This window comes from Orbicella faveolata, unplaced genomic scaffold, assembly GCF_042242905.1.
Source record: "Orbicella faveolata isolate gen_17 unplaced genomic scaffold, um_ofav_v1 contig_2, whole genome shotgun sequence".
NCBI classification, from domain to species: Eukaryota; Metazoa; Cnidaria; class Anthozoa; order Scleractinia; family Merulinidae; genus Orbicella; species Orbicella faveolata.
This window is the reverse complement of record NW_028301547.1, coordinates 11,693,510-11,717,763: the sequence shown is the minus strand read 5'-3', so window position 1 is coordinate 11,717,763 and position 24,254 is coordinate 11,693,510. Positions and strand designations below refer to the sequence as shown.

At 40.5% G+C, this 24,254-nt stretch overlaps 2 protein-coding genes and 1 pseudogene across 3 annotated transcripts; 2 read left to right on the top strand and 1 right to left on the bottom strand.

Annotated features, from left to right (window-relative positions):
• Nucleotides 1-4,326: 4,326 nt before the first annotated feature.
• Nucleotides 4,327-13,162, bottom strand: LOC110046012 (transmembrane protein 26-like). Of its 2 annotated transcripts, XM_020751672.2 has the most exons (3): nt 12,784-13,162; nt 7,169-7,316; nt 4,327-6,480 (listed from the first exon to the last, which is right to left on the bottom strand). In XM_020751672.2, the coding sequence occupies exons 1-3, from the start codon at nt 12,975-12,977 to the stop codon at nt 5,407-5,409; spliced, it is 1,416 nt and encodes a 471-aa protein (XP_020607331.2). In that variant the 5' UTR covers nt 12,978-13,162; the 3' UTR covers nt 4,327-5,406. The 2 variants fall into 2 exon arrangements, 1 of the variants encoding a protein (XP_020607331.2); XR_016207308.1 differs by lacking the exons at nt 4,327-6,480; nt 7,169-7,316 and adding an exon at nt 11,658-12,238 and having other exon boundaries at nt 12,784-12,856.
• A 4,659-nt stretch (nt 13,163-17,821) lies between these two features.
• LOC110046011 (DNA-directed RNA polymerase I subunit RPA43-like) lies at nt 17,822-20,725 on the top strand. The gene is made up of 2 exons (XM_020751671.2): nt 17,822-18,408; nt 20,491-20,725. Exons 1-2 carry the CDS (start codon nt 17,864-17,866, stop codon nt 20,675-20,677), a joined length of 732 nt encoding a protein of 243 aa, XP_020607330.1. The 5' UTR covers nt 17,822-17,863; the 3' UTR covers nt 20,678-20,725.
• A 56-nt stretch (nt 20,726-20,781) lies between these two features.
• Nucleotides 20,782-24,241, top strand: LOC149111969 (uncharacterized; annotated as a pseudogene).
• The last annotated feature ends 13 nt before the right edge of the window (nt 24,242-24,254 follow it).

The window sequence follows — 24,254 nt, the reverse complement described above, 5'->3', positions numbered from 1 at the left end:
GTAGGTTTTGTACCTTTTTCTGGAATTAAGACAGGTAGGAGAAGTTAGGTTTAACTTTTTCTCGGAAAATTTGTAAGTTGCTTCATTGAAATTCCATATCAATTGAAGAGAAGACGTCACTTACAAAAACAGATAAAGGAACGAATTAGGACTTCGAGACCATTAACCTTGCGAAAAATCGAGACTCCGAGACAGCTTCTTAAAAAAAATCGAGACTGCGAGACGCACAGAACCGCTAAAAAACGAGACTGCGAGACCCGTGAAATTCGACTAAAATTTTATGAGACCCAGAGCTTTTGAAGGACCATTCGCCACCCCTAAATTTGAAGCCGTTCCGCGTGAATAGAAATCGTTCCCGAACCTGTCAGGCACACAGAAGAGGTAAAATAAATATCTTAGGCCCGGTTCAAACGTCGAACTTTACATGTGCCGAACCTAATACCAATTTGGGTCGACCCAAATAATTAAGTTCGGCAGTTGATTCAAACGTCGAACCTAATTTAATCGAACTTAATTGCAAAAATAAAAGAGACACTACTGGAAACGACGGTTATTGCTGACCAAAATGGCGGGAAAATGTGGGAAAGACAAACTGTGAAAATGAAGAGCTTGCTTTTCTTGCAAGTGCGATAAAGAAGGGTAGAACTAGTCGAAGAAGGCGACTCAGATGCAATCAGCATTAAACAACCGAAGACGATTTTTGAATTTGGTTTGCCTGATATTATCGCTTATTCCCAAAGGAACATCGCAATTCCTCGTCCAGTTCTTTCCTGTCGTCGGTTTCTTCAAGATTCATTTGTTTTGTCATTTTCTCTCAAAAACACGACTCGCAGTACGCCACCGAACTGGCTGCTTTCCAACCCGCTACAGTCTCATCGTTTTCAAATACGGAACACCTCATGCAGAAGTGGTTTATGCAAATTAGGCAAGTATGTTTCGTGCTCTTGAAGCAATAAGAACACAAATCGTCCCGCTCTTCCCGCTATTTTGTTCCAAATGATCAAAACAAGGTGTGTGCGCATGACAAAAATAGGAAACGTGCAGATCTCTGGGTAAAAATTCATTCATTTAATGTATTTGTAATGTATGCATTAGGTTCGGTACATGAAAAGTTCGACGTTTGAATCGGAGTCGCTCCGCAGTCGAACTGACCGACCGGCCATGTCGAACTTAATTCCCGGGTCGACCCAAATAACATCTGTCAAACTTAATTGATTCAAACGTCGATCTCGTCATGTACTTAATTGGGGCTATTAGGTTCAGCACATGTAAAGTTCGACGTTTGAACCGGGCCTTAGTACTGATCTCGTCTTCTCGGTCTGTACTGTAAGTTACGGATCCTCGTTTTTTTCCCCGGCCTTCGATTTACCGGCCGCGCGCTTCGCGCTTGGTCCATAACTGAATCGAAAGGGCAAAAACTCGGTCCGTAACTTACAGTACAGACCCCGAACTCGGTTAGTAAGAGGTATTAATAGAACGGTTTTATCAGACAAACTAAGGATACTTTCCAGAAGGCCGGACCTGGGTTAAATGAGTGAAAATTGGCCCAAAAGTATCTAGCCAATCAAATCATGTCGTTCCAGAGCCAACTTTTCCTAGTGGCAGGACCCCACCGACTAAGAGAGATACGTAGTTCTGCAGAAGAACTTGCAGAGCCGGCTTTGCGACATACGCGCGAGTTTCGCGTTCCCACTAGTCGCACATCGATCAGTCTCTCGGAGAAAGAAAAGCCGCTCTGAATAGTGCTTGAGGGAACGTTCAGATTTCTAAGTTTCCAAGAACCCAACACGAGTGTATCACCTGTTGACACAATAGCAGGTGGTCACAGTCAGGGCCGTGCCTATTACCAATCAATCGTCGAGTTCAAAACATGTGCTGTGTCCTCTTATTTAATACACAATCACTGTGAAACGCTTCTTGGTTTCCAACTCGCAGAATGTTCGAAATCGATTTGCCCTTAAAACTGGTCGTAAATATGTTTGTGGTTTATAGGATTACATGAATTCGTATTATAGTAATATCATTGGAAATGGTTTTGCGCATGACGTGATCATGGTTTGTTCACCTTGTCAGTGCATAATATGGCTGAAGAAGATTCTCACTGTTTAACTGCCTAAATAGCCGGTCCTTACAAAATTGCTTAACCAATTAGCATGTGAATTAGATATAGGAAGACTAAACCGACAGAAACAGGCATTGGCTTAAATCTTCCGTGGAAACTTCAGTTTTACCCTGCAGACAATTTTCTCATTCAAGGGAAATAATTAGAACTATCTGGATCTATTTATTATAATTGTACGCAGATTGCTGGGAGTGGGAACGGACAGAAGCAGAGTGGTTGCACAGGAGAAATGGACTTGAACAAGCCTGTCCATGAGATGTATACAGACTTAGCTTTTCAAGACAACAAAGGAGGCACAATTTATGATTATGGATACACCGTCTTCTGCACAGTCCTGGTTGGATCTGGGGCTATTTTCGTTGATATTACTTTCTATTTTATGTTGGCGCTGGTGAAAAAGCTTATTCAGAGGTATTTAATAACTGAGGAGATGCACTTTGTTATTGACTTGTTATTCGGTGTTATAAATCTAAGCGCCACAGCATGGTTGGCATACTTTGTGGATGGACGATTAAGAATCTTCTGGGCAAAGAGGAAATACGGCTTGAATAATTAATTCAGCTTCACAGACAACGAATTTCAATAACTGAAGTAGAAACGGAACACAACAATTTCAGTTGTTATGCGCTTCAACTTCAAGCCATATCTGATATCTTTTATCTTATAGCGGTTTAATTTTAAGCTTTATATGTATAATATTTTTGCTATAACTGTTCAAAAGGAAAGCTTTCTAAGGTGGTGTTAGTGTTTTGAATATTTATTAAAAACAAAGCCAAATACTGACATGTTGTTTTCTATATTTAGCTTCTTGCGATTCAGTTGAGACGGAAAACAACTGTTAACAACTGTAGAGGCAGTTGATGACTTGATGGAGTATGAGTTTCTTTTCTCTAGCAAGTTTCTATTCAAACGAGTGTAAAGCTATCGCCATAACTAAATCGCACCCACAAAGAAATACATTATAAGGAGCATTTTATATTTTATCAGTCATCAGCCGTTTGGTCGAAAGCCCTGCCTAGTAAAACTGATTTACAAGTAGTATAAAAACGGATGTTATTGGTGATAAAGATTTGTCTACGTTGCCAGTGGAGTGACAAAGTTTGGTAAGGTATGAAACTATTAATTGTAGAATCAAATGAGAGTAGCAAGATGGCAAATGCAAATTTATCAAATTTTCATTTTATTTGCAAACATTCCATGGTCAAATAAAAACAACTGAATTGTCTGTAATTCTTGGGTCTAAGAATTGGTCAATTATTCTTACCAAAAGTAATTTAAATGAAAATTATTTTAGTGACATGAAATCATTGACAGTCTTTCCTTTTTGTATTTAAAAGTACCGTGCCTTATTCTACGCAGGATTCTTTAAGTAAACGCATAAAAGCACCGTTTAATCTTCGCGGAACTGTTTTTCCCTTAAACCCCTTCAAAGAAGGGTTGATCATGAACAAGGAGATTGGTTCGTAAAAGAAAAGGTTTTAAATAGTATTAACTGCTACAATGTAAATGGTTCTTGTTCTGTTCATGACGCATCTTCACGAAATTATGACAATAAAAAGTAAACATGGTCGACAAATAACTCGAAATAAATAGCTCACGTAGTTACTTCCAAAACAACATTAGAAAGAGATCAAGAGTAATAGGGACAAGACCTCCTGAAAGTGGTGAAGTGCTCGAGGGAGGGAGGGGTGGAGGCTCGCCAGGGGACTGAAACTTAACAGAGTTTTTTACGTCAATAGTGATACGTGCACGTGTTTTCTCTTCATTCTAAATATTACAAGATAGAATTAAGTTACAGTGTAATCCTTTTTTGATCAGCTCACTCTGGTCCAAAACATATGTTAGCAGGTGTCGGTGGCAAATTAAATAAGGACACTCTGCCGCTAAGCTGGCAACTCTGTCGGCCGCTGCAATAGTATCCTGCGAGCCGGCTCACATTTGGGAGCACACGCGCGAGCGGCAAAGAGCGAATATCAAAAGGGAGGCGATCCGGCGGGGAGGAGTCAGGAGGCGCGAATAAAGTGCTCGCGGCTTCACCACTCACGCGTGCGCCCGCACCACTCGCGCTCAATCCCCAAACGTGAGTCTGCTCGTAGGCTACTGCAATAGACTTGCAATGCTCCAGCCTCTTCTACTGTCCTCCTCCGCGTTGAACAAGACTTCGTTATTTACATGACACAATCCATCAAGAACGTTATCATAAATGACCAATTCCACTAGATTTATTTCCTTATCACATTCGTTAACACCGGGTGGTATGTACTAAACCTTATGCTAAAAACTGTCGTCTCCCTAAGCATGACTGAAAATCCCGTATAAATTGAAATAGGTAGCTTATTGTCGTGTTCGGTCCTATGTTTTTTCAACATCTCTCTTTTAAAGGGTTATCATCGTATGTGAAAGCAATCTATAATGGCCTTACTGTTGTCTTCGTCGTTGTTCAGCCGGCTTGGTATTAGGCCACGTTCGATATCCCAATATTCTAACATGGCTCCGAGGCTTTCAGGACAAACTTCTATATTTGGTGTTGTTTTCTTTGTATCCAAGTCTCTTTTGGGAATTGGGAGACAAAAGAAACTTTAAAAATTTACAATTTTGACCCGAAAGCTTCGGAGCCACGTTAGATTATTGATATATCGAACGCGGCCTATTTGGCTTGAAAAGTTTGTAAATTCAGAAGAGGGGAGGAGCCTAGTAACAGTTCACCTAACAACAGCTAGGTACCATTTGAATTCTGACGCAGACAAGAGATTTTGTCGACCGTTATCTCATAATTATCAACACTAGCATGGACAATGTAGAAATTATTGAATGTTTCAAAGCTCACAACACGGACGATGATTGTCTTTAATTTGCTATCCAATAGGAATTCACAAAAATTAACCAAACAATGTCTCAATTAACAATAATATCGTAGGTCTTCTCAGTATTCTGTTGCAATAGCTGTGTACTCCTGTCGAACTTTAACCAGGAGCCATAATCGGGAACGGGTCCCCGATTATGTCTCCTGCTTTAACCTAATGCATGATTGCGGTTTAGTCAAACTTGAATTTGGTTTGTCTTGGGTCTCCTCTCTTTCTTAAATTTTCGTCTGTGGCCTTTCCTTCAGTTTAGGGAATCTGCTATGTGAAAATAATACAAAAATCGAAAGAGGACAGAGCAGAGCAATGTGAAATTCCGTCCTTCAACCTACGAAGAGAGAGAAATCTTTTTACCACGAGCACAACACGTGGAAAATAAACAACAACAAAAAGAGTCTTTCTCGAAATGAGTAGGACGTTTCTTTAAGGGATGGTATCTTTCTTTTCCTCATCGTTTTGATGATTCTGCGAAGAAGTACTTCTCTTTTTGACGCGACCTAGAGTGCGTCCTGCACCGCGGCGCCATTTTGCCTGTCTGTGGAGCCTAGACACCAATCTGATAGCAAGCCTTGTGTGCTGTACAGAGTTAATGGCCGTCTGTACGTTACACAGCCTGTGTGAAGGATCGCTCTCAGGGAAAAACTCGTCAATGTCTTCTTCTGGTGGCTTGTAGTACAAAACGAAAATGCGGTAGACTTGCAGCATCACAACTAGAGCGTTCTTAACGGTAAGAAAGTACAAAGTATCGTGGTAAACTTGATAATAGGCGATGACGATTAAGCGAATGATAAGAAACGGTCCGTCTTGCATGAACATGGGTATAAGCAAACTCACAAGTTCGGTGTAATCCTGCATCTTAGTGGTAGCATTGTCGAGTGCTTTGGTAACTTTGTGCCAACAGCGGCTACATGCTCCCTGAGAAACGTGCACTGTAGCTTCCTCCTCGTCCATGCTTGTAACTGACGTCATTTCCGGTTTAATCTCGAGTCCAAATTTGGTCTGAATATATCTAACACGTATTTCATCTTGTTCCTTACTGTCCTGACTGTGGTTCTTTTTATACGTGTACAATGCCGGTGAAGGCGCGACTTGATTTCTCCGTCTTCGAACATCTTTCTCTCCTTTGATTTTCTTTAGCTGCTCTTCTAGCTCAGCCTTCTCTTTTTCCAGCCTCTGAGCAGTTCTTTCCATGGCGTAAATCGTCAGTGGAAATTGAAAGAGGCTCACGCTCCAAAAAAGAATCACGGCGTTGACAAAGTGATTGTTCTGAAGCATTTTCGGGTTTGTTCTTCTGATGTCATCTTCCTTGATTATCTCCGTGAACTCCATAATGTCTGCCGCTGTGCCAATGTAGATTAGCAGCAACTGGGACAATTGATCACGTGATATACCTCCTTTTGGGAGGAGCCACCTGCCAATGACCAAGATAAGAACCAGAGCCTGCTCCATAGTGTACAGCAGTCTTTCGTCGTCAGTGATTTGTAGTCCTTGGAGAAACTAAAACAGAGAAAAGAAAAAAATTAATTCCTAAAGACGATGCATTCAGTTTTCTCAATTGATTTCTCCGGAACTGAGCAGAGTATTGGCCTTATACGTTTGCAACCCCCCCCCCCCCCCCCCGCCGCCCCCGCCTCGATTAGTTCTGGAACTAGTCGCGCGGGCAAGCAATTGTAACTGTATGAAAGAAAGCAAAATAGAATTAAAGTCCAAAGTTTGGTGTCGCTAAAATATGCATATAAATTTTGTTTCAATCATATAATTCTATGGTAATAAGAGCTACCAGTGTAGTCACGAGTTCTAAGCCCGACTTATTGCACGCCACAAATATCTCTTGACAGGCGACTCGAATAAATATTCGACTCTTGTCGCCTTTAAGGAAGACAAACGAGTTAGGGCAAGTGATAATTTGAGGTGTGGTTTGAAATGACAAACGGCTAGATATTTTGACTAATAAAAACGAGGTATGGTTGTGTGTCAGTCTCAGTATGCTTACTGCCATTGATCTTGGTTACTTTTGGTATAAACCACTGTTGTTTTTAAGCACTAGCTACCCAACCAGGCTCCTCTCTCGCTCCAGGAGGGGGTAAGATGAGAGACCCTAGGAATGAAGTTGTCGGTCACCCAGTCCTTGTTACACGACAGGGACCCTGTATGCAGTCTATGTTTTATGCAACAGGCTACTCACTTGAAAGATTTCTGTAGTTTCATTAACAGCAGTTATACAGGTAGTACTTGCGTCTTTGCTGGATGCGACACAATCGAGGACTTGTATTTTGGCGATCCAGTCACAAGGGATCATTGTCATCAAGTATAAAAACATGCTTGGACAGAACCTGTAATCAAATGCATCCACTCAGTACATTGCACATTGATGTGCGGCCGCAATCGTTTTTGCCATTGTCAAGAATCATTCACTGCTGGCCGAAAACGTGAGGGACTTGGGGACGAGACTGGCAACAAGCAAACTATACAATTTAGCAAGAAGACATTGGTGAATGAGACAGTCAGTTGTGTTTACTTCTGCCTACTTTCAAGGACCTGCTTATGCTGGGCTCGGAAAACGTTATCTATCCGGTGGATGGGCCAGTTATCTGAGACTGAGAGGTCATCTAAAGTGCATCTCGTCCAAACTCGGACCGGCGAACATCTAAATCAGTTTGGAGCAAGGAACTAGTAACAGCACTGCTGTTTGACTTTATCAGGGTGCCTGATTCCTACTGATTGTCAGTTTTCAGAAGCCACCAAATGCTAATCCTGCAAATACGATTAAAACAGGGGAAATGTACTCACAGACCATCAAACAGACAATTCTGTAATTAGTTTGTATAGTGTGATCGTCCGGGTGAGGGTAGTTTTGAAAAGAACTGTTGTTGGTGACTGACGTTTCGACAACCTGTGTGGAAGTCATCTTCAGAGTCAAGTGGATAGTTTTTGTCAGTCGATGATGTTATGAGTCTGGTCCTTTGAACATGATTGGTCAGTTTAGCCATGATGGTATTGGCTGAAAGACTCGTGCAAAGTTTGTCATCAGTCATCGGTGGGTTTCGATCCGTCTATTGTTAGTCAAATTGGTCGGTTTTTGGTCCGACTATTGTTAGTCAAAGTAAGTCGGTCTGTTGGAAGTCCGTTTGTCGGTTTCGTTTCCGTCATGGAGAAGTCGTTTGTAAGGCGCCGGTAGTTGTTGACATCTGTCAAGTGGCGTTTGTTCTAGGTTGGTGGACCAGCTTTCCAGAGTCAGTCGTTGAAAATAGATTGTACTGTAGGTTAGGCACTGAGCAGAGTCCCAGTCAATGTTGTGGTTTGTCAGTTGATAATGTACAGCGATGTGATTGTTGGCATCACCATTTCTCGTGGCTCGTTTGTGTTCAGTCAGTCTCGTGTCAAGGTTTCTGCCGGTCTCACCAATGTAGGAAGCCTGGCAGTCGGAGCATTTGATCTTGTAAACTGCTCCCTGTCTGTTGTTAGGTTCGTCCCTGTCTTTCACGTTGGTCGGTAAGTGTCGTAACGTAGTTGTAGGTTTGTGGGCTATACGGATGGTGTAGGGCTGTAGAATCTGTGAGATGGTCTCAGAAGTACCCTTAATGTAAGGTATGGTCACTGTAGTAACAGGCGTTGGGTTCCTGTTCGTTGCGTCAGCTTTAGTAGGTCGGTAAATGTTTCGTCTAATAAAGTCAGCGTTGTAGTTGTTTTTGTGAAAAACACTTTCAAGGTATCTGTTTTCGTCAAGTAAGCTGTCCAGTGTGTCACAAACTAGTTGCGCTCGTCTCGTCAAAGTCTTTATAGTCGTGGCTTTGTGTGAAGTCGGGTTGTAGGATGATTCGTCACGTAATCTGTCGGTATGCGTCGGTTTTCTGTACACTGTCGTTCGCAGTTCGTTGTTGTCGCGGCTTACCAAACAGTCTAGAAAAGGAGGTTTTCCATTTTCTTCGATCTCTTTAGTAAAATGGATGTCGGCTTTCTGTTCGTTTAGGTGGTCGTGAAAATCGTCAATTTCGTCTTTGTGAACGGCGGTAAAGGTGTCGTCAACGTAGCGTAACCAAAGCGGTATCGTTTGTCGGCAAGTTGCAAGGGCGCGTTCCTCCACGTGTTGCATCACAATTTCTGCGGCAACAACAGAAACAGGCGACCCCATTGCTGTTCCATGCAACTGCTTGTAGTGTTTACCGTTATACTGAAAGTAAGTCGATGTAAGGCAAAGGTTCAGTAAGTCCCTGATGTCTTCTTTCGGTAAAGGGAGTTTAACAGTAGATTGTTGTATAGCGGTCTCGCTACACTGTAATGCCAATTGAAGTGGAATACTGGTGAAGAGTGATTTCACATCAAAAGACACAAGTTTGTAGTCGTCAGGTATCTGTAGTCTTAATAGCGTCAATAAAGTTCTCCTTAGATTGTAGTTTGCGTCTTGATTTGTCAGTAAGGGGTTGCAGTATTGTCGTCAAGTACTTAGACAGTTGATACGTAGGGGACCCATAGAATGACACTATAGGTCGCATCGGTATACCAGGTTTGTGCAGTTTCGGTAGTCCGTTAAGTTTCGGTGGTTGAGGTACTGAGCACCTCAGTCGATAGTAGCGTTGAGTGTCGATAGCGTCAGTCGTTTTAATCGTAAGTATTTTGCTGTTAAGTTTACGTTGAAGTGTTGGCGTCTGGTCGCGTTTAAGTTCTTCGTAAGTTTGTTTGTCGTTAACAAGTGCGTCCATTTTGTGAGTAAGTTAGTCGGTAACAGTTGTTTAAGTTTGTCAAGTTGTTGTTGTAGTTTATTGTTGCAGTAGTTGAGTCTTCTGTGACAGTCGTTTATCCGGGCTTTGACCAGACGTCTGCAGGTGGATTTGACGATCTGGATGGCCTCTTGTGTGTTCAACGGAGACTAAAGTTTATGTCCGGCCGGAACGAGACCCTGGTCTTTGCAGCGGTGGTTGAACCAAAGTTGTTGGCGTATTCGTCTGACAGTACTTACCGAACTGATGTAGTTGTTCGCAAGTCGTTGGCTCTGTCGTCCAAGTTAACGTAACATAGTAACTATTCACTTGACTCTGAAGATGACTTCCGCTAAGGTTGTCGAAACGTCAGTCACCAACAACAGTTCTTTTCAGAACTAGCCTCACCCGGACGACCACACTATACGAACTACTGATACTCCTGAGTTCAAACCATTTACGAAATTCTGTAATTCTCTATCTATAAATTATTCAAGACTGAAGGTTCTAAACTGCTTCAATCTCCACTTTTTTAAATTGATTTCAAATCTACTTATCAACTATCTCCTTATCCCTGTACTGTTCATGATCATAAATATTCCCCAGGAAACGCTTCAAATTGTTTTATTTTGCATTTACACCAAATGGACTGCGGTAAAAATTGAATCTCGCAGAGCCCTCAGTTATTCAAGGGAGTTTCTCGTTGTTCCAGTCTATTACGTTAGCGGAAACTATTGATAGCTATTTCTTTAAAAGCGCATTCAAAGCCGGAGGCTTGTAAAAAGTGTAATGGGATTTTACACTGAAAAACGATTCTAATGGATTCGGAGGGTCGCAAAGTAAAGCTAAAGTTGGCAAGGTTTATTAACAAGGAATCCACTTAAAAGGAGGGAAAATGTCTTAAAAAAAAACAAGAAAGCACCTTTCGAGCATTGTTCGAATCTGAGGGCGACAAAGTCATCTACGTCAGTATAACTAGTAGACTGATTTTTTTGTTACAAAAACCCGCAGAGCCAGGCAATAGAATGTTCATTCCATGACGTGCATTCAATGGCAGTTTCCTGTAATTTGTTTAAAATTCTCGCTGTGGCACCCCTAAGTAACTGAAAGTTAAAGGAAATAAGGAGAGATAACAACCTTGTATTAAATTTATACTTTATGTCCGTTGTTCGAATGCCGGGTTCTAAAGCACCGAATTTACCTAGAAAAACGTCTTGACGAGCAAACTTTTCATTGAAGTTTCAAGCTGAGGTTGAGCCGAGAATAAAAGTTCTATTTTTATGATTTGAGCCTGAAAAAGACCATCTGGACTGTATCTGATCATGATTTGACAAATTTGCATTAACAGTTTGCTCAGTTGAATCGCTTATTTACTAAGAAACTCAAAATGCTATTCCTTTTGTTTCCTTTTTCGGAAAGAAGTAGTAAAGTATGTATCTTATTCAGAATTAGGTGCAAGAAAGTGGAGAAATTAATAAAAAGTTCTCACCAAAGGCTAAGTTTGGGTATTTTTTCTTGGGAACAGTCCTTAAAATTTTGGTCAATGTCACCCTAAAGGTTAAAGATAAAGATGAACAGTGTAATTATATAACACGACAGGAGAGTGAGTGACAGAAAGCAATGAACAAAAGAACGAGAATTCGCTGTGAAAAAGTTGACGCTAAAACCTCTTTTTTTCAGGACTGGAGAATTGCCACAACGAAATCTGCTTCATTGTAGTTCTTTGAATAGGAAACTGACAATTACAGATTGCATTGAAAGTTTTCTCAGGAAATTGGCGCGATTCCACCCGGCAATGAACCACCTGCTCATGCTAGTACGGGGTTTTTATGTCGCCTGTACCTTGAATTAGCATATTTGCATAAGACAATTCAAATTTGGCCAAGAAGAACTCAATCGACCTCCAGCGGCTTTTCTGTAATCTGTTTTCAAATTTCAATAATGATTAAGAGTGGCCTAAAATAAATATATTCACAATTTTAAGGGAATGTCCACTTTAACAAGGTTTTATTTTAATAATGCTTCCGTGCCTTAATATCAGTTATGCAATTTCTGCTGGCTTTCTGAATGCTTGATAATATGAACTGAGTACAAATCCCAACATGGCCATTATACGTGCCCATCGTCTTACTGTTCAAGATAGTGATAGAAGAAATATCCAAAAAAGTAATTAAAAATAATTAAAGCAATATGACAATATGAAATTTATCTGTAAACGTCCTCTCATGGCAGTCAATCTCTCACATTGACATCACTGTCTTAAGATAAATATTTTTATTTCACAGGTATGTTTTACAGAACCAACTTTTCGTACAGAATGCGTGGAGTGAATTCAGTTTCCTCTAGTTGTCATGTAAGAACGAAACACAATGAGATCATATGGAATAGTTACAGCACCGCCGTTGCTAGGCCGCCGAAAAAACAATGAATTAAATTACACAAGGGATCAAGATGCTCTTAGTACATGTTTATTTAAGACTGCTGTCCGGCATAAAGGCGAGCGAGACAAGTTCGCATAAAAAAACTTCAAGTTGTCTGTAAACTTCTGTAGACTTACACTGTGGAGAATAATGTTTTTGGTTAATGAAATATTGTAGTAAGTAGATCGCTTGAGTAAAATCTAAACCCGACTGATATATGTGCTATCTACCTCTTCAGTCAAGTTCTTCTTTAGATCGGCTAAATGAAATGCAAACGGAACTCAGTATGTTTGAGTTTGTAGTGAAAGAAATTCCGCTTGTCATTTTCAATAAAGTCAGCTAGGCTTGCCTCTGCGTGCTGTTAAACTAAACCTGTTCTTGATAGAAGCGCTGATCCGCAGGATAACGTAATCAGCATGTAAAAATGAAAAAAAAAATGCTTAGTTTCTGCACAAGACCCTGGTCGAATTGTCTCGATTGATGATATCTTTACTTTTGTTGTACCTCGTTAAATTTCTTAAAGTAATTATTAGACTCTTAGTTCATGGACTTCACAGATAACTTATAGTCAAGATGAAAAACCATAAATTGATGTCGAAAGAATGGCCAGCGAAACCATACAATATGATATCCTTACTTCCATTGCCAGCATGTATATCTAGTCATCAATGCAACCGACTTACCAGCTGTACTCGTGTCCCTTGCGAAATCCGACGGTGATTATTGTTTCCACCAGAAGAGCCACAAGAAGAAGTAGAAACAGGTAATACGTTTTGTCTCTCTTGAGAGTCACCAACCAGTAAATCATGGAGATCGCATGGAGGCAAAACAGCAGACGAGTAAACAACGCAGCTATGTAAGTGAAAATTCTCTCCATCAGTCACCGATCAAGATCACCGGATAGAAGGTCACTCGTATTTGCAGAGAATGTTCAAGTCCCTGTGAAGACAGCTAGTTGAGTTCAAGACAGGAGCGAAAAAAAAACCAAACGCGTGTTTAATAAAGCTATTGTTTTCTTGGCTACCAAAGACTTCAATCTTTTGGCGACCAGTTTGCATTGTATAACAATGTTGTCGCTACAGGGGCTCGTAATGACACATATGAATTGATAATGAATGGTCTGCTTCTATCAACAGATCCCATGTCACTAAGCCTAAGGAGAATTTAGCTTTAATCTGGAAAATTGTCTTTGTTTTTTGTTGCCCAACTGAAGAAATTCAGTCAAAACCAACCTTAGGCTTTAGACCTTAATCTTTTTTAACTATTCCATCGGTTGGTGTTGAATACATTATTAAACATAAGTCTGCTATTCCAGATACCATGCTGGTATCAGAAAAATATTCATGTTGATCTGTGAACAAGGTCGGGAAACAAGAGCATTGAAAAGGCAGTGTGCCGAAAAACATCGCAACAATATTCTTCTTGAAGAGGAATTGTTCTCAACAAAGCACTTCACAAAACAACTGCTGTAAATGAACCTACTCAGAATATCTTAGTCATTGTTCTCACTCAATTATTTTGTCGCATCAATTTTTCAGTAACATCTGCAACAAACGGCATGCAAATGAAAAGCAAACGACACAAAACCTATTTTTAGAACTTTTTTCCGGCTTCTTCGAGGTTAAAAACTAAAGATCGCGTGGAAATTTCGATCTAAATAAACTCCTTTGAAACAAACAATTTCTTACTGGTGTTAACCTTTCCCATCCAATAAGAGCTTTCGAAAATATATTTTTTTTGCATTGAGACACCACTCCTTTCCTCCCCGTAATTAAGTAGATGCGGTGTTAGATCGCACTTCTTCATCGTGAAAATAATAACAAATTTCGAAATTTGTTCAGTTTGAATTGCCAAGCGGTTTTTGAAATGCCGAAGCCTGCGTTCAAGCGTTCCCATACGAACATTCTGGCCGCGCGTAAATTGGAGAGAGAGCAAAAACTCGACGAAGCTCTCTCTCGGGAACCCTTGCTACGCAGGCTAGAAGTACCGTAATTATATAGGTTCGATATAGACTCCGCTGTTCGAGAAAGGTGTCCGCGCCCCTACTATACCCTGTTATGTTATTTCCTTTTTATTCAATTTTTAAACTCCTTGTACATAACTTTGAGGTAATTTTTAAAATTCTGAATTTTTTTATCTCAGTAGTCTTAATTTTACGCAGGGCCCCTTTGGATACCAACCTATGGCTGATGGGGCTACCCTGCCTAAATGAAGATGACTTGACTTGACTTGAGCTCGGGGAGGAACTAGAACGGACTCGAGTGGGCGGCAGAAATTGAGCCTACCCCCAACAGCAATTCTTCGAACACGTCTCTGTTTTGCGGCTCAGAACACTTTGTTTCTACAGACTACAAGCGCAGGTTTTGTTTCTACAGACTACAAGCGCAGTTGGGAAAAGGAAAGATCTTTTGCCAACCCCTATTCTCTCGCGGTTTCAGTGGACCAAAGCGTCGAGTCATGAGATCGAAAGGGCAAAGCGATGCGAAAGAATGGAGGCGAAATCGACTGATCACATATTCGGTTGTATATTGAAAGAATAAAGGTGATCCACTGGAAAACAGCAAAGTAAAAATTTTAATTTTATCAGTATTGCCTGCTTGTAATGTTAATTTAATCTTGCATTTACGATCTCTCTTGTTAGAGGCCCAACAGCACGTTCGCACAAAGACATACTTTTTTTTTGTGGATCCTTGTACACTTGTGAGTCATGGACAAATCTCATCATTCGCAACCCTTTGCCATTTGAGTTCACAACAGCATCAACATTATCATACTTCTTAATAGACTTGCCGGTATTTTTGATATGTTGAAGATTTGGAAGAACTGAAAAATTAGTGTTGAAAACTTCATTCGCCACTTCATCTGTTGGGAACAATTCCTCTGGATTTTTGGCTGACGAAGAAATCAACAAATTATCTATCATGTTTTCTTTATCGTTTTCTAAATGTCTTTTAAGTTTCGCCTTTGTGTAGCTCTTTTCTGGGTCTGGGTCGAAAACATTATCACGGTATTTCGGTATGGCTGTGAATGCCAGCACTCTGTCATAAAAGGAATAAAAATAAAACTTCAAATGTAAGTACATTAAATAGCAGCAATAGTACAATGTAAACATCAACCAGCAGCTGTCACTGGCCAAGCTCTTACTTTTCCAACAGTTGCTTTTTATTTCCTTGCTGGTTTAGGCGTCTACCTTTCAACCAAAACTTTAATTTTTCCACTGTCCACTCAGTGTCCACTTTCCAATCTGACTTTCATTTAGTGACTGCGCTAGGAATATTTTCTGGTTTCAACTTTTCCACTTCTAAATTGCAAATCGAACAATTGTAACCTCTACAATGCAATTTTATCACCTTCTAAGGAAAATTATAAATCTGTGAATATTCTAAACAAATTCAAAATTGCAATTTTGAGCGATTTTACAACGATTTTAAATTTTAAAACAGATCATCAACATTCGTAGCATCCTTATTTTAATTTTTTACTTTGTACTGGAATGTTCTTTTAGTGTCCACAATTAGCTAATATCAGGAGCCATAATCGGGGACGGAGACCGTAAGTCTCGGGATTCGCGCGTACCTATGATATGGGACAATTTTTCTATTTTTAGAACAAATTGCGCCATCCTGACGTCATATATCCGCGCGGATCCACGCACATGTCGGGGGCTCTCGTGTGGATGCTGTCACGTTGCGTGATCAAATGGTGAGAGTTGAGAGACCTTGAGAGATTGTCTTGCGTATTTTTCACAGCGATGGCAGGGGATAAGGCAGCGAATACGAACCAGAGCGCTTATATGTAGTTTTATGCTCTGAGCTAACGGAAAAGGTGGGTTTTTCAGGGTCGAAAACAAGACTTCAATCTCGCGCTGGGAATGAATAATAAGATCTGCTAGTTATCTGCTAGTTGTAAGCTTACGCGTATGCTTTTGCGTTTGTTTTGACTTAAGAATATAGCAAGAAAACTCTCTACTCTGGTATCGAGTTAATTTGTGAGTTTCTCAGACAATGGTGTATCATAACCAAAACCTGTTTTGATGGTTTCTTATTGTTTAACTTCTGCTTTTTTGGTGAGTTTGCAAAAGTTTTTGAAAGGAAAGTCTGACGCGTACAATTAGCTCATTTGCATAGTGCAGCTCGTGCACCTTCAAGTCCGAGTCGGTGTTTTCAGTTGTCAACAAATCTTGACAAAGATTTCTTTCGTTATCTTTTGTGCTGAGATGCTTCGACAAATTTCACGAACGCAAAAAAGGCTACTAACATCATGTGTGTTCTTCAACATAAGCATAGTGAAGTTTTACACTGCGAAAAATGAAAATAGACAACGAGTTTTGATAACTCGATCAATAAAATCGAAATCGTTATTCGAAGTTGATTAAAGAAAGCGTCATCGAAACTTCGCTGATTATTTCTGCTTTATTCACATATTTTCAGCTTAGCTTTTAATATGTTTTCAAACATTTATCAATCTTAAACATATTTAAAAACTATAGAGTTATTGTTTGAGTTCAATGTACGCTTTCACACGAAAGTGCGGCGGAAGTACAATTTGTCATGTTTACTGACTGTACAAAACACGCATCGGCGGGCGCTCTCATTCATCGACAACAGAGAATTTACTGGATTTTTACACGAGTAAAACTTAGCAGTATCTACGGACGTAAAGTTATTGGACCTTGATGCCAGTGAAACATCAAGTGTTGCTTACAATTCAGGCGAAACTCAAACTAGCAATTATTTTGTTTTACTTTTCGGTCGCGATAGACTGGCAAATTCCTCGCAAGCGTGTGGCAAGAGGACCTAGGAAACTATGAAGTCCTGAAGCTCTGCTATATCTAAATATATCCAGCTAGTTTTTTGCTGTGTAATGGAAAAGCTGTTAATCTTCAACATATGTGAAATTTAAAGTGGAATGATGTACAGTTCATGTAAAAGAAGCATCCGTCGGAACACAACTTGGTCAGCGATATATATAAGCTTACAGCGGAACATACCTAAATTCGACACTGTCTTACTTCACTCAAACTGGAGCAGCTTACGACGAAAATACTTAAGCAAAATTCCAACAGACGTAAACGCATTGAGTTGTGGGCCAACTGAAAAACATGAAAAATTTCGGAAATTTCGGACGCCATTTCCCCCGCGCGACATCCGCAAAAATCCTCGCAGCATGTACGCGCGTGTGCCTGAGGCGATGGCGCAATTTGTTCTAAAAATAGAATTATTGTCCCATATCATGGGGATAACCCCAATACTAGAAATGGCGCGCGCTTACGGTCTCCGTCCCCGATTATGACTCCTGCTAATATCTAGCTAAACACTCTGACACTTAAGTTCATTCATTCATTCATTCATTCCGTCAGTCAGTCAATCGAAGAGGTTTCCGCCTCACGCCTCCACGTTAACTCGTTCAAAGTTAGCCTGCAGAACAGGCGGATTAGCGGGGTAGAGAGCTAAACGCGCTCCGCGCTCGTGTATCGCGTTTCGCTCTCTGTGCCGCTAATTCGCCTGTTCTGCAGGCTATTTCAAAGTTCGCGGGAAATCTGGAGGGCCCTTAGACCTCGCTTCCATGCTACTTCCGGCTTACAGTGTTTTAAAGTGTGTATGACAATGATCTGTGTATTCTTAGGTGTCTTGCAGGCATACTATATTCAACCAGATCCCCAGGGATCCCCAGGGCCTTCTCCTCGACGATTTGAAAAGTAGAGAAGGCCCTGGGGATGAGTTTAGCCGACCGTCGCGCGAAGGTCAGCGGTCGAATTTCAACATGGCGTCTTCGTCTTCACGTGTGTCCTACGGGATTTCTTTGCAAGAAGCGAAAAGAAAATGTTCGGAAAGGAATTCTTGTTTTATTCGGGTTGAGTCGACAGAACATATTGGACTTCATTCGCGCTATCTTGGTCGTTTAAAAGAAGGGGTGAAGGAAGAGTTAAACAGTAAGCTAATGAAGTATTCAGACGTTCTGGAAGGTGTTCCTGTAAATTACGAGAGTATTCAAATTCAGCAAAGAACTGGGTCTATTCTGGATGAACTGCCCTACATCCACTTCGACGTCAAAGTTAATTTCATCGTATTCAAGCCAACAGTCGGAAGTACACTTGTCGGCGTAGTAAACAAATTTGGCGTTGATCATGTTGGATGTTTGGTTCACAATTGTTTCAATGCTTCTGTCTCGAAATCGAACTTCAGAAATGGATTTATGTATGACAATCTCGATATTGGATCTGAATTTGCATTTAAGGTTATTGGAACAGAGGCTGTTAATGGCGTGTTAGCAATAACAGGACAAGTTGGACAACAAAAGGAGACAAGGTAACGATTAGTGTAATTTCTATTCACACAATTTAATTTAAATTATGAGCTCGAGATTTCTATTGCGGGATACACAAATGTAGCTGATGAGGGTGCAGTCCGAGTCAACTTATTATGCATAGAAATCGAGAGCGAGTAATCTAATTGTTTTAGTATATATCAGCCTACTGGTTGACTAGTAGATTAGTAAGTCCTGATGATATCAATATTAAATGTGCAGGGACAGGGATAATATAGTGGTGAGTGTAATATATTCGTAACCGGAAGTTGTGTTAAGCTGTTGTATTACCCAAGATGCTTAGAGAATAAAGTTGTTGTGTTGAGCAAGCCTCGTCAACTTGTGTTGTTATGTCACCGAGCCATACTTTTGCTAGTATGTTTCAGTGAGAGTGAGGTCTGTACAGAAAAGAACGAGAACCAACATTCCCTAGTGCAGCTCAAGCAAGCTGCAATGAGTGACAAAAGGTTGAGACACATTTTTGAGTATCTTGGAAACCTGCCCCCTCCCCCCGCCTCCCAAACAATGTTCATTTTTCAATTTCCAAGACTGCATAGACCACAGTGCCTACATGACATTAAATTGGGGGCTGGGGGTATCAGTGAATTAACACTAGATGCAAGTGAAATACAATAAGGTGTTAAACATTGAAAAGTGTCATTTTCTTTAAGTGTCTCAACTACTTTGGTCACCCATTGTCTGCAGTTTATTTGTGTAAACTGTGATAATATCTGTTATATTTCCAAGCTCCAGCAATTTTATTTTTTATAAAATCCTCTAAATCTGTGATTCAGAATGATTTGTGACTGTAGAAAAAGTGACAGGTATTTTTTTTTCTCAAGAAAATTGATGAAACCTGGTCTGTCCCATAAATAAATTGAGCCATATATCACTATGAAGGTGGTGTGGATGGAAATTGCATTTTCTTGAATGAAAAGAACTTTTATGAGGTAGTAAGTGATGGATTGGGGCAGAAACACAGTTAAAACTTTAAGACTAATAATTATACTGAACTGAATACAGTAAAGTACACAGTAATGAAACCTCTTACGACAAAAAACCGGCCAAGAAAGCCAGGAGCATGTTTGAAGGAATGGATAGTTAAATGTAAATTGGTTACATACATGTACTTACATGGGTCTATTCAAGACTTACAGTGGTATCCATTTGTACTGTATTACTTTGAATGTGGATGAAGTTTGTGGAGGGATTAGCTAAGCTGTCAGTGTTCACAGGACTTCACATCACGTAATTAATAATGTACTCTGTTCACTTCAGTTGTCTTGTATCAACTCCAGCTTAGGATTTAAACTGTAACTAATGGAATTTCAGTGCATATTTTGTGATTTATATGCCATTTTTCAAATTCATTTATACATTGTAACATGCTATTGCTATGCTCAAATTGTCTTTCGTGCAAGAAATGAAAACTCCAACAGTGTTAGCTCACCGAAGTGATTATGCGAGACAAAATACTGAGACTTGACATAGTGGTCTAATCTTTTCCTCTCTAATATTTCTTATTTACGGATTAGATCTTGTCTTTTATCTTGTCTTTAGGCTAGTGGTCAGTGTAAAATGTAGACTGAGGTTAAAATGCAGACTGCAGACCAGGGGTAAAATGCAGACTGAGGGTAAAATGAAGACTGTAGACCAGGGGTGAAATGAAGACTGAGGTTAAAATGCAGACAGCAGATGGGAAACTTTTTAAGTGTACATCGTGTTGCTTCAAATATCAAGTAGTTACCGTAAACAGACTAACCTAGGCATTATTTAGGCTAATTGGAGACTCCACTCGGGACTATCTGCTGTGTTCCAGAAGAAAAATTTCCCCGAAAGCCATGTAATAAATCCTTTATTGACCAAGCTTGTTCGGTCAAGATGGCTGGATGTTGGCCTCGTTCTCTTTTTGCGAGTTTATGGACCTCGACTCTGTCTTGGTCTATAAACTTGCAAAAAAAGAACTTGGTCAATATCCACCCATCTTGACCTCACACTTGGTCAATAATATCTTAGCATGTCTGAAAAGTACTTCATTACATTAATATATCAGTAAAGAGAGCACTTGCTACGTTTGGTTGCAGGAAAAGGAAACACAAAGACACAGAAAGAACTCAAGAACAATCTGAAGCTGGGGGAATAAATGAATTACAGAGTAACCAGTCACAGAGAATGAATCAGAATGGTGTTAACCAAATGAATGGAAACACAAAATCAAAGAAAGGGAAGAAGGACATAAAAGATTCGAGAAAAAGGGGGAAGAACAAATAAACACAGAATGAGGCAATTTGACTTTTAATAAATCATTTGAAATTGAAATGCTATTACGTTTTGTTTTGAAGAAACTGTGTTACCGAAGTCGTACCTTGGTTTGTCGTTGGAAATCGCTCCTAATCTTCCCACTTGTAAGACGTAATCATCCTTGGTGAGGGAATTCTAATTCACGTCCAAAGCTTGCTTCAGTTTTATCATTAAGCACTTAATGACTGGCCCTAAGGGAAACAGTGAGTTTTGTTTCCCACCCTCAGTGTTTCCCAGGCGAAGCCGAGGGGAACATTGAGGTCAAGGGGAAACAAAACTCGCTGTAATAATACAAAATGCAAGTAACCAACATGCTCACGGAATATTTCAAACTTTGTTCCTCCAGAGCTAATATTTAGAGAGCTTAAAACATATCTTGCAATCAAATGAGCCAAAAAAAGTAACACGTGGCCAAAAACAGAGGTGTCAAACTCTACAAATTACACGCGGATAACAGCGGAAACAACGCAGACCTATGACCTCTAACGGCTCTACTCTGGTGAAATGTCCTCCTAAAAACAGGATTATTGCTTAGCGAAATATTCAAAGATCCCCTTATCGTACAATATAAAAGGGGCAGATCCTCAAAGATATACTAGTTCGAGCAAAACTCTCAAAGCGGCTATTACACGTGGATAGGAGTTGTGTAGGTCTGTCAACCCATTGTTATCACTGTTAAAAGCTGAAAAAACCAAGCCTTTAACTGAGTGATACCGAGCATTGGCCTCTATCGCTCTCCTTATCGGCAACTGATGAGATCCAGAAGGATCGAAACCGCGGTCTTGCCTGAGTTTTTACGGCCATGAGCCTGGTAACATCAGAGGGTCTATTAGCTGACCACGCTCAAACCAGCAATGACTGTTATATGAATGAAAACAACGGAGCTACGAAGATGAATGTGAACCACCAGGCTGACAAAACGAACCAGGCGGAAAAATCTGACAGTGAATCAACTGATGGAGAAGAAATTACCCGCACTGATGAACGCGAAGCCATACGAGAAAATCACCGCCGCAAACGTAAACGCGATCAGCCCGACGAACTGGAACAGGAACTTGAACGTTCCCAAGCAGCGCTAAAATCCCTGAAGAGACACCTAGAAAGAAAGACTTGTCCAAAGTCGCTACAATACCGAGCCAGAGCCCGCATAAGAGCGGATGATGACTTCAAGAGAGACATTAAACGTCTTCGCTCAAAAGCTGAGCAAGACTATTTACAAGCGCTGATACGGTTTCACAATCGAAACATCGAAGGCCTCCGCACAGCCATAAGACAAGAAAAACGAGTTCAGGCCAACAAAAAACAAAAGAACATTGTAACCAAAAAAACAGCTTTCGCGCGCTCGGCGCCCAAAGAAACTGTAAACAAAAACAATGTATCAAAAAGGATCGATGAACTTAGAGCCGAAATCATGTCATTGTCAACATTATTAGATGACAGCAATAAACAGAAGAGAGATTATACCTGTCTACTCTCTGACTCTCGTATTATAAAACGGGGACATGGGAAGAAAAAGCCATCCCAAATACAAAACAAAAAGCGAAAAGAACGCAGAAAAAAGGATCGAACCGATCGTTTACATGCACAAACAGAGGCAAACAAAAAACACATAAAGAACCTCTCGAACATAGACCTCACAAACGACCAAACTAACTTGTTAGCTAAGGGTCTCAAATTTATCCCCACACCAAAAGAAAATGAAACACAAATAAGGCGCCATCTTTTGAAGGACTTCGACCATTTCGCTAGAAGAATGCGCCTACAATACATTTTCCACGGGGAAGACAACGAACCGCATCCTTTCCACGTTAAATCAAACTGGATTCCACCGGTTCAACAATCAGTGGCTCTTGAAAGCTACTTAGAAGAGGTCAAAGTTCAACTTGCTGAAGTACAACTTACAAAACCTAAGGATAATCTGCCCAACACAGAACGAAAGGCGTTGAAAACGCTACAAGAAGATCCCAACATCAATCTTAAAAAGGCAGACAAGGGAACGCGAACGGTTGTCCTAAACACTGAAGATAAAATTCTCGAAGGACAAATCCAGTTAGACAACCGTGAACACTACAAACCCCTTGAACGTCGTATGGTTGTAGAGACATCCCTAAGGGTACAACAATTAGTTAAGGAACTCCACCAGCACAACTATATTGATGACATGACCAAACTATGGTTTTGTCAAACACCTAACCCGCCTCGCATACCAGTGTTCTACACGCTTACAAAAATTCACAAACCAACTCCGGTTGGAAGACCCATAATATCTGGGTGTGATGGTCCGACAGAGAGACTGTCTGCATTTGTAGACAAACTCGGCTTCAACCCATAGCAAAAGAACGGGAGTCATATCTTAAAGACTCGACGGACTTCATCAATTTTATAGAAAAAACGAGAGTACCAGGGAACGCTATCCTTGTTTCAATGGACGTGACAAGCCTATACACAAATATACCTCAAGAGGAGGGGATAGAAACGGTATGCAACGCATACGAATCTTACTATAAAGGAGAGCGCTTGAACTTATACTTCAAGAAAACTCATTTCAGTTTACTGGAAAAAACTACCTCCAAACACATGGAACAGCCATGGGTACAAAAAGGGCAGTCGCTTTTGCCAACATCTTTATGGGAAAGGTAGAATCACAAATCTTAAATCAAAGCGCTCAAAAACCACTCGCCTGGAAAAGGTATATTGACGATATATTCTCTATCTGGAATATAAACAAAGACGAAGTCACGTAGTTCATTGAACTAGCAAATAGCCACCATCCCACTATCAAGTTCACGGCTAAAGTTGCCGACACGGAAACAGCGTTCCTCGACACAAAAGTTTACAAAGGCGAAAGATTTGCACAAAAGTCTAGACTAGACATTAAAACTCATCTCAAAGCTACTGAAACATTTCACTACACGCATTTCTCGAGTTGCCACCCACCAGGAGTCAAAAAGGGCTTCATCAAGGGCGAAACATTCAGACTTCTCCAAACCAACTCCTCTGAAACAGCATTCAAAACTGCTACTTCACAATTTAAAACAAATCTCATCGAAAGAGGGTATTCTGAAACTCTTGTTTCAACAACTCTCGCAGAAATTACATTTGAGGAGAGAAAAGCTGCCCTACAACAGAAACGTAAACAAGACAGGCGAATCTTGCCTTTTGTCACACAATATCGCCCATCAGTGCCTAACTTAAAGCAAATACTTATGCAGAACTGGCATTTAATTCAACAACAACCATTGCTTAGAAGAATATTCAAAGATCCCCCTATTGTCTCGTACAAAAGGGGCAGATCCCTAAAGGATATACTCGTTAAAGCAAAGCTTTAACCGGCTATTACACGTGGATGGGAGTTGTGCAGGCCTGTCACCCCATTGTTATCACTGTAAATTTTCAGAGCCTCAGAAACGCTATTTTAGGCGTTCTGGTAGACTTTTTACTATTATAGATGCCCTCAATGACCTCTCCTTTCGCACCATATTTTTCCCGCCAGCTCCCCCACCCATATTTTTTGGCACACCCCTCCCCCAAATCCCACCAGCCCTCC

What these genes read in the sequence shown, in the direction of transcription:
- LOC110046011 (XM_020751671.2), top strand. Translation starts at nt 17,864, where the DNA reads ATGGCGTCTTCGTCTTCACGTGTGTCCTACGGGATTTCTTTGCAAGAA. An exon ending in GGACAACAAAAGGAGACAAG is followed by an intron (nt 18,409 to 20,490) that starts GTAACGATTAGT and finishes GTTTGGTTGCAG; the next exon opens with GAAAAGGAAACACAAAGACA.
- LOC110046012 (XM_020751672.2), bottom strand. Translation starts at nt 12,977, where the DNA reads ATGGAGAGAATTTTCACTTACATAGCTGCGTTGTTTACTCGTCTGCTG. An exon ending in AAGGGACACGAGTACAGCTG is followed by an intron (nt 7,317 to 12,783) that starts GTAAGTCGGTTG and finishes ATTTGATTACAG; the next exon opens with GTTCTGTCCAAGCATGTTTT. An exon ending in AAACTACAGAAATCTTTCAA is followed by an intron (nt 6,481 to 7,168) that starts GTGAGTAGCCTG and finishes TCTCTGTTTTAG; the next exon opens with TTTCTCCAAGGACTACAAAT.